Here is a 14,755-nt window from a genome sequence, read left to right as displayed (position 1 = left end):
AAATAGAAGTCTAGCAAAGGAATGATAAGCTCAAAATTATAAATAATGGCTCTCTCTTTGCATGAAGCAAAGGGGTAGAAAAGAGGGCACAGGGTTAGATGGACGTTTATCGGTAATGTTCCATTTTTTTGAGTAAGAGTGAGTTTATGACTAATCTTTAGATATTGATGCTTTACTTCTTACTAGTAAGTTACACTGCTTTGCACTTACATATATGTATTGAAAAAGAAAACAATAATTTGGGTTTCTATTCTGTCCCTTATATAATCTTATTCTTTAGTAAGAAATCCTTTGATATTAAAATGCAAGTAAAAAAGTTTTTTAAATAAGGTTATTTTTGAAATGGTCCTATTGATAAGGGAAAAAATAGATTTCAAATCCAAATAGCTATACTACAATACAGAAAATTGGACAGGCACAGCTGTTCGCAAAGCCTAACAGTACATATATACTTGTTTTTAGAATTCCCAAGTTGTGAAATGATGGGTAACTCAAATGTGGAAAGTAAATGCTGGTGTGAATTTGTGTTCTGTGAAGTAACTAGCTTTAAAATAATTTCACTCTCAATTATTTTTTATCACTTCACAGCAACTTCTTAAACTATAAAGGCAACTTTGTTTTTAGAGTTGTTTAAGCTAGCAATGTCAAAAAAATGCAGTTTTCTACTAGTTAGGTATTTGTTATATTATGTAAACAATAAATAAGCATAGACTGTCAATCAAACATTTAAATTTTTAAATTTAAAATTACATATTTTCAAAGAACAAAGCTGGAAAACACAAATTCTGACTTCAAGACTTACTATAAAACTATGGTAATTAAAAAAAAAACATGTTGGTAAAAAGACAGGGGCACAGAACAATGGAATAGAGAAGAGAATCATTTTTCACAGAAGTGCTAAGACAACTCAAATCAGGAATTAGGAGCAGTATATAGGCTAATGAACTAGTTTCTTCAACAAATGTTTTTTTTTTTAATTTTAAAAAGGAGAATAAACTATTATAAGCTAAATGAAACTTCAGAAATAGAGTAATGGGCCTCCTCGGTGGCGCAGCAGTTAAGCGCTGGGCTGCGAAGCTGCCCACAGCCTCTGCAGCACCAGTTCAATCCCCGGCTGCTGGCGAGGGTACCACATGGTGTGCAGACCTCTCCTGCCTCCCGTTGCTCCCCTCAGCAGTGTACTTCGTCAGTCTGCCTGTTTTGCTCCCCGCTCTGACTCTGGTGAATTCTCTCACCCTCCCACGCTTCTGACTGTACCCAGTGCTTGTATAAATAAATAAAAAGATCTTAAAAAAAAAAAAAAAAAAGAAATAGAGTAATAAAATGCCTGTTGACTTTGTTTGGATTCTTATGGAATAAATCAACTCTAAAAACATATCTTTTTAGATAATTAGGAAATTTTATTATGATTTTGGTACTAGGTGATGTTATAGATTTACTCTGTTTAGTGTGATGATAGTATTATGCTTGTAAGGTCCATTATCTGTTAGGGTTACATTTCTAACTATTTATTAGGTGAAATACAATGTAGTATATTTGCTCTGAGATGCCATAAATATTCAAAGATTTTCTCTGAAATATTACAGAAAATGAAAGGAAAAGAGAGACCAAACAAAAAAAGTGACTTTGAAATATGACCAGAAGAATCTGTCCTCCTGAACAAAGGACTGTTATCAAGGGAAACTATCAGAGCCTTATCTAATGTAGGGGAGGCCAGTTCAACACATAGAGTCCCTCTAGCCTGCCTGTCGCAATGGAAAGAAAACAACAAGGCTAAGAAACTCTTCTGGGGGAGATAGTTCAGGGATTCTGGTCCCAGTTTAAAAAAAAAAAATGGAGATTTAATCATAAGATTATAGAACACTTTCTTCCCCCATACTTTACAACCATATTAACAGGGCTCCAGAATAACAGTGGATCATAACTGAGAGATGACCAAGACACATAAGCTATTAAAGCGTTTACAGGGAAACCCAAAGACAACAGGGGACAAAAATCAAGGTTACAGAAGAAATGGAAGTCTGGCTACAGCAAACAATAGATATAGCCTAGCTCCTAGACAGATAAACAAAAACTCACACTAACGGTCTATTTACTTCACTTTTATTACCCCAATACATCATGTGCAGCTTTCAACAAAAATGTTAAAGCATGCTAAAAGGCAAAACACATATAGGCTGAATAGACAAAGCCAGCATCAGAAGCAGACTCAACTACAGCAGATTTTGAAAGTATCAGGCTGGGGATTTAAAATAATTGCTATTAACATACTAAGGGTCCTGGGCCTTCCCGGTGGCGCAGCGGTTGAGCGCTGGGTTGCGAAGCTGCCCGCAGCCTCTGCTGCGCCGGTTCGATCCCCAGCTGCTTCCCGGCCACCGGAGGAGGGTCCCGCATGGCGTGCAGACCTCTCCTGCCGCCCGCTGCTCCCCTCAGCAGTGTGCTTCAGCCCTTCTGCCTGCTCTGCTCCCCGCTCTGGCGAATTCTCTCGCCCTCCCGCGCTTCTGACTGTACCCAGTGGGGGGGGGGGGGAGGGAGGGAGAGAGAGAGAGAGAGAGAGAGAGAGAGAGAGAGAAAGAAAGAAAGAAAAAACATACTAAGGGTTCTAATGGAAAAAAGGACAATATGCAACAACAGATGGCTACTCTAAGCAGAGGGATGGAAAGACTGAGAAATGCTGCAAAACAATGTAACACAAATGAAAAAGGAATCACTGAGCTTAAATGCCCAAAACCACATGAAGGTATTATGAAGATGTGGTGTGTATATATATATATACAATGGAATACTACTCACCAATCAAAAAGACCAACTCACGCCATTTGCGGCAACATGGAGTTGGAAGAGATAATGCTAAGTGAAATAAGTCAAAGGAGAAAGATAAATACCAGATGGTGTCACAAGTAAGTATATATAGAGAAACCAAATGGAGAAAGATAACCTTACTAATCTTTGAAAACTAATCTTTGAAAACTTACTATAAAACTGAAGCATCTAAAGAGGGAAGCGAGCAGGGAAGAGAGCAAAACTTGATGGAAAGAATTCTAATGTTACCACAATTAAAAGAATAAGTTATTTTTAAAAATGCCTTGATAAAAATTATTTTTAACAAATCCAAAAAAAAACTACATGTAAGATATTACATTCAAACTGCAGAGTGGAAAAGGTAGAAAATCTTGGGAGAATACAGAGGGAAAGAAAACCTTTACTATAGAGGAATAAGGAGAGAATTTTACATGATAAAATCATGTAACTAAGAGGAAAGTGGAGTAAAATATTTAAAATGCTGGGGGAAAAAAAACTACCAAGCAGAATTTTGTAGCCTTTGAAAATTATTCCTCAAAAATGAGAGAAACTAAGAAAATAAAAATACAAGCTACAAACTGGAAAAATTATTTGCAAAACACAAGGACAAAACACTTGTTCACAATATATGCAAGAAACTCTTAAAAGTCAACAATAAGGGCCTCCCCTGGAGGCACAGACAGTTGAGCAATGGGCTGCAAAGCTGCCTGCAGCCTCTGCAGTGCCGGTTCCATCCCCAGCTGCCAGCAAGGGTCCCACATGGCACGCAGACCTCTCCTGTCGCGCCCGCTGCTCCCCTCAGCAGTGTATTTCATCGGTCTGCCTGTTCTGTTCCCACTTTGGCTCTGGTGAATTCTCTCACCCTCCCGTGCTTCTGACTGTACCCAATGCTTGTATAAATAAATAAATAAATCTTTAATAATAAAAAAAGTCAACAATAAGAAAACAACCTAATTTAAAAATGGGCGAAAGAACTGAATAAACACATCAACAAAGAAGATAAATGGTAAAGAAGCATTGACAAAAAAAAAAATACAACATCACAGGGAATTGCAAATTAGACAGTGAGATACCCCTACATACCTATTATGATTAAAATACAAAAGACTGACAACAATAAATGCTGACAAGGCAACAAACAAGAACTGTCTGTGCTAGGGCGAATGCAAAATAATAAAGTTATCTGAGGAAAGTTGGGAAATTTCTTACAAAGCAAAACATAGTCTTACCACACAATCTAACACTCACACTTGTTAATATTTACCTAAACAGCTGAAAACTTGTGTCCAGACAAAAACCTGTATGTGAATGTTAATAGCAAGTGTTCATAATTGCCAAAAACTGGAAGCAACCAAGATACTCCTCAATAGGTGAATGAATACACAAACTGTGAATATTATAATACCACTGAATATTATTCAATAATAAAATAAAATGAGGTTCAATCCTCCCAAACATTCAAGCAGAGTGGAGGGATGAAGAGATGAAGCAAAGGGGATGTTTAGGGCAGTGAAGCTATTCTGTAGGATCTGCAATGGTAGATAATAACACTATGCATTTGTTAAAACTCATACAACTCTACAAACAGTGACTGTACAAGACAAAAAGCAAGTCTTAATGTTACCTATTAACTCCGGTTAATGATAAACAATCAATCATGGCTTATCAAATATAACAAATGCAGCTCCATAATGCACAATTAGTAAAGGGAAAATTGTAGAAGGGGAAGAATAAGAAAACCTTTTTTTCTATAGACCTAACACTGTTTGAAAAATACATTCTATTAATTTTTAATATAATTATGATAATAAAACAGTAAGAATGTTATTACTGCACTTTGTAAAAAAAAAAAAAAAAAAGTCCACCGATATAGAGAAAAAGAGTTGCAAGTTTATCTCAGAGTACTCAAATTTATGGGTCATTTTTTTATTTTGTCCTTTGTGTCTGTCTAAATTTTCCATAAGAAACACAAAGTATACATGATGTTTTTTTAAATACTAAGGAAAACAATTTCTTTAATAATTCAGAGAATTGAGCTTCCCTGGTGGCACAGTGGGTTAAGCGCAGCACTATGAAGCTGTCTGCAGCCTCTGCAGCATGGGTTCGATTCCCAGCCGGCCAGAGAGATACCCACATGGCACGGCAGACCTCTCCTGTCTCACCAGCTGCTCCCCTCAGCAGTGTTTTCAGTCTGTCTACCTGTTGTGCTCCCCGCTCTGTCTCTGGTGAAGTCTCTCACCCTCCTTTGACTCTGGCCTGTACCCCAGTTCTTGTATAAATAAAATAAATCTTTAAAAAAAAAATTCAGAAAATTAAATTATTTTGTAAAACTCACTCCACAGAAATTTGTACATAACAGCACTGAAAAATCTGACTTACCTTCAGGCAAAACACTCTGGGTCATCCGTGATCCAGCAGTAGGAGCAATAGTATTGCAATGAATGTTGCTTTTACTCCCTTCAATTGCAAGAGTATTTGCAAGGCCTAAAAGACCCAGCTTTGCTGCACTATAATTTGCCTGGCCAAAGTTGCCATATATTCCTGAAGCCGATGAAGTCATAATGATCCTAAAAGAAAATTAATCTCTCATTATCATCTTAAATGTTGCAACTCTTTCATTTTTTTTCAATACTACTACACCTGTCAAAAACAATTCTACTGTCATTAGATTTTCACAATAAAAATTTATGTATCTAAATTCTCATAAAAGTAATTTCTCAACATTCAACTATGAGATTTAACTCTCTTAAAAAGAATGCCTGGCCAGGACCAAATGTATTCAAGCATAAAAATACCTATTCATTATCTATTGAAAACAATGATAAACATTTATAAACAAAAATAAATTGTAATATATAAGTAAAAATTTTACCAAGAAACATCAAGCAATTCAATTTTTTAGTACTCATCATTTTGCCCCTCTTCTTTCTGGATAATACTGAATAAATGCCTCACACTCAAACAATGCCATCTCAAAATCTGGCCAAATCTCATTCACTCTGCTTAATAAACCAAATGAAATGAGTATCATTTACTTCCAGAAAGTGCTAAGATCAGGATAAACTAGAACTGTCCCATAAGAACAGGTACCACAGATGATTTATTTCTAGTAGATGTGTGTGAATCCTAAATTAACAGAAATGCTCCTTACGCTACAATTCATGAAGCTACCTTAGGCACCAGCTCCGCCACTGACACAGAGATAACGATGAGATTTTAGAGTTTCTAAATAGTTGACAAACACTAAGGCATACCTGGCCAGTACCAAGTAGCAGGAAACAGTTATCTCTCCCCCGTTCATTACTGAACACACAAAATGATAATTTTGTTAGAGGATGAAGAACAACTAAATCCTCAATGTGTGTGCAGCTTTTAAAATGCCAGAGGACAGCAAGAAAATTATTAATAATGAAAAGCAGATGGAAAGAAATATAAAGCTATCCTGCTCTGCTAATCTGTGATTAATACCAATTTAATAAATCTATGTGGCAAAACTACATTTTAAAAGTCTGTGTACATGTGAACATGTTTTCCTCAGTGTCAAAATAACAACCCTTCCCTGTACCCAAAAACCCACACAACATCTCCAACCCTGCTTGGCAGCCACATGCAATTCTACCTTCCAAACTTCTGTTTCTTCATGTGTTCCCATGCTGCCCGAGTCACTTGGAATGAGCCACGCAAATGAACTCTATGTATCAGATCTAAAGTAAGAAATCATTATCATTACTACATATTTTATCAAAAATTGGATAGACATATCTCAGTTGCAACATAAGCGATGATTTACTTATACAAAGATGTTCATTTCATAATATTCAAAATTAACTATAGACACACTCTGTTGAATTACCATTATAATTTTTGTTCCAAGTACAACAATCAATAGTTCTTACCTGTTTTCGCCAAAATTTAAGATGAAGTTATTGTAATCATGTATGCATCTAAAATGCAATGTCATCTTTAACTTATGCCTACTTTATATAAAAATTCACTAATACAAATACTAAGAATGTTACATATATAATTGGGACTTAACATAAACATTAAAGCATAACCATAAGACGTTAAAGATGAACCACATGGTTCACCGTCAAGAAATATCTTTAAAATGAGAGAGAAAGGGGCCTCCCCGGTGGCGCAGTGGTTGAGCACTGGGTTGCGAAGCTGCCCGCACCCTCTGCAGCGCCGGTTCGATCCCCGGCTGCTCCCCGGCCACCAGAGGAGGGTCCTACATGGTGCACAGACCTCTCCTGCCGCCTGCTGCTCCCCTCAGCAGTGTACTTCAGTCCTTCTGCCTGCTCTGTTCCCCGCTCTGGCTCTGGTGAATTCTCTCACCCTCCCGCGCTTCTGACTGTACCCAGTGCTTGTATAAATAAATAAATATTTAAAAAAAAAAAAAAAAAAGATTCAGCTTTAAAAAAAAAAAGATAAAATGAGAGAGAAAGAAGGCTGTTTTTAGAGATGTCAACCCAAAGGCTAGACAATTTGGGGTAAATTTTAGGTAGACAATATTAAGTTTAATATTACTTTTAATTATGACATTTTTAAACATTTTTACATGTGTTTCGATTTGTGGCCTCCGCAAATATTTTTGTGTGTATATTAGAAGAAAGCAGTAAGCCCAGAAACCAGAGGGAAATACCTATCCCCGCAAGAGGAAAGTGCCTCTTCTTTCTCAGCCTCGTTCTTAGAGTGGTTATTACAACAAAAGACGAAGCTGAAAGTTCCTCATGGTTTAATTCTAAGAAGTATTGCCATGATAACATTTCCCAGAGGCCCACTCTGAAAACATTGTCTAATTCACCTCAGTTTCCAGGTGCCACTTTCTCAGCCATCACTGATTGTTTTAGTTTTGCTGGCCAATGGAAATAAAGGGAAAGAAGCATAAGGAGCAAAAGCAAAACAAAAAGGAAAAAATTGTGACTGTGATTTATCATCTACATTCAATCTTCCCAACAAGGCATTCATCATGGAAGATAATCCTATTTATGAGATGCTTCAAAATTGCAACAACTTTTTCCCCACTCCATTTTGAGGCCTCTCCCACCTGGAAGGTATAAGATGCCCTTCCATATCCTGCTCTTACTCTTGAAATAAGAATCACACACCAACAGACATCCTAAAGACTGTTAATACTGTTAGAAAATGCTTCAGGGAGAAAGAGAGAGAAAAAAAGAAAAGGCACAAAATTGTTTTGGATAACTTTTGCCAAGAGATTTAAAATTTTATTTATCAAATGTTAGAAAAATATAGCCTACCTCCAAGTATTCATTGTTTTCAGCTGAAAAGCTTATTCATCATATTAGCAGAAGCAAAAATAAGTAGAAACAAGTTTTTTCCTAAAGTGATAAACTTATCCTATATTAAGACACTAAACGGACAGGTATGGTTTACAGAATGATATATTAAAAATGACTTACCCCAGTCTTCATCACTTATTCTACCAAAGGAACGGTCCCTCAGAATTCTAAGAAATTAATATTATATAGATTAGGTGGGGAGGGAGTATATTCTTGGGGCGGGGGGCATGCATGCACATAATTTATCTGAAAATGAAAAAAGAAACACTCACCCGGCATTGTTGATCACAACATCTACAATAGAAAATGATCCAAGTCACAAATATAAAACAAACATGCAAGCATTTTAATCTGCATTTGCTTACAACTCATATTTCTTTCAAATTTAGGGATTTTTCACATAAAAAATTATACATAATAGATTGTTATAACAAACTTTATACCTATACCAAATAAATACACACATACATCTGATTAACAAAAGCACAAGTATCACATTAAGTATCACATTAAGTATCACATTAAGTCGACACTTTGCACTCAAACTTAGAGATCTGAAATTTTTCCACCTCTACCTTCTGCCAGAATTCTATTATCTTATTAATGAAATTAACTATTGCTTATTAATCATAAGTTATCCATCATCTAACCTCAAAATTCACACTAAAGTTAAAAGCTCAAAAGATTTTCCTTGCCACTCAAAAGTAGAAAACCTAATTTAGAGTTAAAAACTGACAGAGCAGGCCTCCCCGGTGGTGCAGGTGGTTGAGTACAGTGCAGTGAAGCTGTCCGCAGCCTCTGCAGTGCCAGTTCAATCCCCGCCAGCCAGTGAGATACCCACATGGCACGGCAGACCTCTCCTGCCTCACCTGCCACTCCCCTCAGCAGAGTATTTCATCTGTCTGCCTGTTCTGTTCCCCACTCTGTCTCTGGTGAATCCTCTCACCCTCCCGCAAACCTGGCCTGTACCCCGGTTCTTGTATAAATAAATAAATCTTAAAAAAAAAAAAACTGAGCATCTTAACATATAATTGTGTTCTCCCTATGAAAAGAAAGGAATTATTTTTTAAGGTACAATCACCATCTTATGGCTATTTTTTATACTATGACTTCACACCTTTGTGGTCCGCATCCCTCAGTGAGATGATTTACAAAAAATGTCTCTTAGGAGCACAACCAAACATAATTAGAAAAATATGCTAGACCCCAAAAAGGGGGCGAAGAAAATGCAAATTAATAGAATTGTTTTTCATGTTGGGCTTATCTTCTGTAATGTTTCCTTCTAGTAATTCAATAATCTTCTATTAAGATATGTGGAACTAAACTAGAAGATTAGCTAAGAAGGAAAAACTAACTATATTTTTATTATATATAATTCATCTTAATGAATTTGCAAAACACTGAATCATCTTAACCTGAATCATTGTAACTATCAGAATTGTTCCACAGGGAAGTTCACCACCAAAATAATTTTAAAAAATTAAGTTTTTATTTTTGTACATATTTACTGTACAATTTAATTATTATAAATAGGGACTTAGAAGAGTGCTTAAAAATTTTTAAAGTTCTTAAAATGAACAAAAGAAATAAGCTCAACACATATATACATAAAAATTGTTACCTCAATCCCTTTGTGGAACAGGAAGGGTATGTAAAACTATTCATTTGTTTAACAAATCTAAAACTTTAATTATCACAAGGGAGTATTTAATAAAAAAAAGTAAAAACAAAATATTTTATTAGGAAGACTGAAGCTAATCTGTTAGTATCATAAATAAAAGAAACATCACCTATTCTTCCATAAGCATCCAGGGCTGTCTTCACAAGCTTTTCTCCTGCTTCCACCGAGTCTAAGGAAATAGGAAAGTAATAAAAAATTTCAGTAATATCATCACAAGCTACTTCTAAATTTTGTGGGTCGGGGCACATGACAGATATTATTCACTCAACAAAACTCATTTCCAGGCCTCCCCAGTGGCACAGAGGGTTGAGTGCAGCTCTGTGAAGCTGTCCACAGCCTCTGCAGTGCGGGTTCAATTCCCAGCCGGCTAGCGAGATAACCACATGGTACGGCAGACCTCTACTGCCTCACCTGGTGCTACCCTCTGCAGTGTCTTCGGTCCACCTGCCTGTCCCGTTCCCTGCTCTGTCTCTGGTGAATCCTCTCACCCTCCCATGCCTCTGGCTTGTACCCCAGTTCTTATATAAAAATAAATCTTTAAAAAAAAAAACTCATTTCCAAGAAAAATAGATTTATACTGCAAGCACATAACACATCAAAATATACAGCAGGGCCTCCCCAGTGGCGCAGCGGTTGAACGCTGGGTTGTGAAGCTCCCTGCAGCCTCTGCAGCGCCAGTTCAATGCCCAGCCGAAGGGTGAGGGTCCCACATGGCAAGCAGACCTCTCCTGCCACCTGCTGCTCCCCTCAGCAGTGTACTTTGTCAGTCTGCCTGTTCTGCTCTCCGCTCTGGCTCTGGTGAATTCTCTCACTCTCCTGCGATTCTGACTGTACCCAGTGCTTGTATAAATAAATAAATCTTTAAAAAATATATATACACATCATCTATTATTACAAAAGAAATACAGCTCTTCAGAAGAAATTTTAATGTACAAAAAAAGGAAAGGTGACAAATTAGAGATAGCTGACAAATACTACGTAAAAGAACACTAATAAAACTTGTTGAAATGAAAATATCCTATTTCAACACTAATCTGGTAGCCTGTAAACAGATGTGGTTATTGAACACTTGAGATGTGGCTAGTACAATAGACAAGCTGAATATTCAATTCATTTAGTTTAAATTTAATTTTAAATAGCTACAAAGACACTTCACCTTAAAGATGCAAATCAGAATTTGGGAGTAAGAGCATGTTCAATACAACACAAGTACCAACATTTCTGCAATACATACATGACTGACAATAATTTAAGAGTGAATCTGAATAAAATATTATGGCTTTATTATTTTCTACTTATTAGTCCAGGGGAAGGGGAAGTGCTCATATCCTCAGAACTGTGGCAGTTGTCAATCAAACCTTAGCACCATATTCTCTACAATCACAGAGGAGAAGCCAGGAAACAAAAATCTCTTCCCTGGGGTACATATAGTCCAGAATTAGATCTTCCAAAAGGAGATACTGACCTAGAGGATAGAAAAACAGAAGCCTGAAGATGGAAGCAATCTTGTAAGCAGATTGCAAATTTAAGACTGGCAGCACATCCAGATGAGCTCTTCAGAATCAAGCTAATAAGGCCATCGACAGTTTGCCCGACATGCATTTGTCCAGACCTTGCAATAGTTATGCACCCTAATGGTTAAGATCATTTTCCCTGCATTAAAACCTCTCATACCTGGGAAAACTACAGGGGCCCCTGTTTTTCCTAAGAGAATTCTTAACTGATACAGGCTGAATATCAAAGCTGTGGCAGAGACAGGAATTCTGGAATTTTTTTATCTCCGTCAAACTTGTTTTAAAAACACCCCAGAGTTTTTTTTCAAAAATGATCCTCAATGTGGAAAGAATAAACCAAAATGTCTGTCTCATTTTTTCCTCAAACACACTAACAAACCATATCCTATTTTCTTCTTCTATATTTTCAAAATGAAGTCACTGAAAATCTAATTTTATACTAGATAGACCCATAAAAAAAATCTAATTTGCAGGAAAATCTGTAAGCACTAGATTTTTGAAGTTTATCTATTCAAGAAATGCCTTAAAAACTATCAGAATCAGTGTATCAAATGTAAAGATTGCATTAGCTATTTATCACATGGCTATACTTTAATGGCTAACTTTGACATGTAAGTTTTTATAAAGATATGAATGTTACATATAGCAATAATTATGTGTGCAGATAGAACATAGAAGTTAGGTACAAAAAGGGAACATTTTCACTTCTTGTAGTATATAAGTTTATGAATTTTTAAAAACAATTTTATAAGAAGAATGTAATGTCATTCTGTAGAAACACCTAAGATCTTGTGGCTAAAATAGGTCTTTTATGAACAAGGACATATTCATATCCACATATACAATTTACTGATTGTATCATTTGCTCATGAATAAAAATATAAAATGAACAGTAGAATAAAAGTTAGGCTCAAGAAATAATCTAGACGAAACTTTAAAAAATTCTGAAACATTATAAAAAATTATAGCCAAGACCTTTGACTGACTAAAATCTAATTTCATAATTACACAGAAGCACTGAGATATTTGCTCAGTGGTTAATGTGAGCAACAATGTTGGCTGAAAGAAGATAAATAGTGTAGTTCTCTCAAATATCATACCGTAGTTGGCCACTGCTTTCCCGCCTCTTCTTCTTATTTCTTCAACAACCTTATCCGCAGCAGCCTGTGAGCTTTTTCCAACTCCCTTGAAGTCCCCTCCTAAATCATTCACTGCAATGCAAAAACAAACAAAAATTCATTTCTAGATCTTCAAAATATGAGTTGGAAATGAAATTCTATTATTAGTGTATTTTTTCAGCCATCTGCCCAATTCCCTCTTATTCTATCCTCATTACCCAAACACACCAGGAGATACACACTTGCAAGACATGCTTCTTTGTTTAAATATATATGAAACTGCAAAAATAAACAGAACTCGTGTCATAAAATCTTTTTTCTTTTTTAATGTAAGTTTTTTTTTAAAGATCTATTTATATATTTATAAAAGAACCGGGTACAGGCCAGATCCGCTGGAGGGTGAGAGGACTCACTAGAGACAAAGCGGGGAACAGAGCAGGCAGACTGACGAAATACACTGTTGAGGGGAGCAGCAGGCAAGACAGGAGAGGTCTGCCGCACATGTGGGACCCTCGCTGGCCGGGATCAAACTGGCGCTGCAGAGGCTGCGGACAGCTTCACAGTGCTGCGCTCAACCGCCTGTAACACCAGGGGAAGCCCAGCTGCAGACAGCTTCACAGTGCTGGGTTCAACCATCTGCGCCACCAGGGGAGGCCCAATGTCATAAAATCTTTAACATTGCAATACTTTACCCTTTTTTTGGGAAAAAAAAGAACATTGCTCAAGTTTTTAGTAAAAAAGACCAAAAAAACCAAACATGAAAATCATTTTTAAGATTAAACACACAAGAAAACAGCATGGAGGTTTCTCAAAAAATTAAAAATACAAGGGCGGTGTGATGTGGCCATCCCCCTGAGATCTTTATTCAAAAGTAATGAACTTAGGATCTCAAAGACATTGTCATCACATGTTCATTGCAAAACTATTCACAACAGCCAAGATGCAAAAACCTAAATGCTCCATTGGTGGATGAATGGATAAAGAAAATGTGATATACACCTACAGTGGCATATTATCCAGCCTTTAAATGGAAGCAATTGTGTAGTATCAATGAACCTTGAAAACATTATGGCAAATGAAATAATCTAGCAAAAGATGAACAATTACTGCAGGACTCCACCTACATGAAAGTTTCTAAAATAGTCAAACTCATGGAATCAGAGAGTAGAATGGCAGTTGCCAGAGGACAGGGGGTTGGGGGAGACACATGGAGACTTGCTAATCAATGTACACCAAGTTTTAATAATATAAAATGAGTAAGTTCTAGAGATGTGCTGTACAACAAAGCCCTAGGGTTGATAATACTGTCGTGTATATTTAACAATTTGTTAAGAGGGCAAATCTCCTATTAAGTACTCTAAGCACAATAATAAAAAAAAAAATAGTTAAACACACATAACATATCTTTTCTAAGTAAAGAATCCTTTTTCTTTTTCTATAAATTTTCAGACAACATTCAATGTTATGATTTATGATGAAAGAAATAAAAACTGCCTATTTAGAGGTCAAAAATTACATATAGAAAGAACATGTGTTTAGCCACTAATTTATACAATTGCTCCATCTTTATCTGTTTAACAAATGACCTCCCAAATAACATCTCCCTGTATCCAATTATGTAGATGCAAACTTTGAGTGTTAACTATTTACAAGGAAATCTAAGATTAGTGCCTGTTTTTAAAGAATTTAGTTTATTTAAAGTTAAGTATGTACTGACACTGGTAATGTAAGATAACAGCATAAAGTATATGAAGACCAACATAACTAATTAACAGGAACAAAACAAAATTATACACAATTTAAAGTAAAATTTACAAAATATCATTCAAAGCAAAAACTAACAAAATACCAAGTAATACAATCCCAAATAACCTAGAAAATAATAATTTAGGAAAAATACTTGGGATTACAAAAATTAATTTGCATTATTAAATGATCATTTTGCAGGGTTACTGCATTGATTTTGTGGAATATTAATGTAAAAAAACAATTACAAATTAACAAGAGGCATAGTGGCATGTAATGAATATTAAAGTCTTTTAAGATTACCAAACTGATGCTATATACCACATTTGAAAAGGAAACAAAGTTTGCTTTCTGCTGAAGAAAAGTCCCCTGTTTTTTGGATTGGGGTGAGAGCAGTAAGAAATGGGGATGGGTGACAAAGGAGATAAATAAATGATACAGATAAAAAGTCAGAGAGCCTCACTATGCTTAAAATCAGCTAAGTCAAAAGCAATTTTATTTAAGTATGTTTTGAAGGAAATGAGTTTTTGACAACATGAACTGGAGACACAGTTTTCTTAGCAATATAGTCTGATCGGCCTTACTGCAAAT

At 36.0% G+C, this 14,755-nt stretch overlaps 1 protein-coding gene across 4 annotated transcripts in view; it reads right to left on the bottom strand.

The window, feature by feature from the left end:
• The window catches only part of HSD17B4 (hydroxysteroid 17-beta dehydrogenase 4), a gene marked incomplete at both ends in the record, with an annotated part of 66,568 nt that overhangs the window by 40,155 nt on the left and 11,658 nt on the right, over positions 1-14,755 (bottom strand). For 3 of the 4 annotated variants that reach the window (XM_084252190.1, XM_084252189.1, XM_084252188.1), the window contains 6 exons: positions 5,182-5,369; positions 6,422-6,506; positions 8,226-8,272; positions 8,378-8,399; positions 9,896-9,955; positions 12,401-12,511. In XM_084252190.1, the coding sequence (XP_084108316.1) occupies positions 5,182-5,369; positions 6,422-6,506; positions 8,226-8,272; positions 8,378-8,399; positions 9,896-9,955; positions 12,401-12,511 (513 nt within the window). The remainder of the gene's footprint in view (positions 1-5,181; positions 5,370-6,421; positions 6,507-8,225; positions 8,273-8,377; positions 8,400-9,895; positions 9,956-12,400; positions 12,512-14,755) is intronic. The other variant, XM_084252187.1, reaches the window with a different exon arrangement.

Source organism: Talpa europaea (genome assembly GCF_964194135.1).
Source record: "Talpa europaea genome assembly, chromosome: 13".
Classification (NCBI taxonomy): domain Eukaryota; kingdom Metazoa; phylum Chordata; class Mammalia; order Eulipotyphla; family Talpidae; genus Talpa; species Talpa europaea.
The sequence above is the reverse complement of the archived record's forward strand: the minus strand, read 5'-3'. Positions and strand labels throughout refer to the sequence as shown.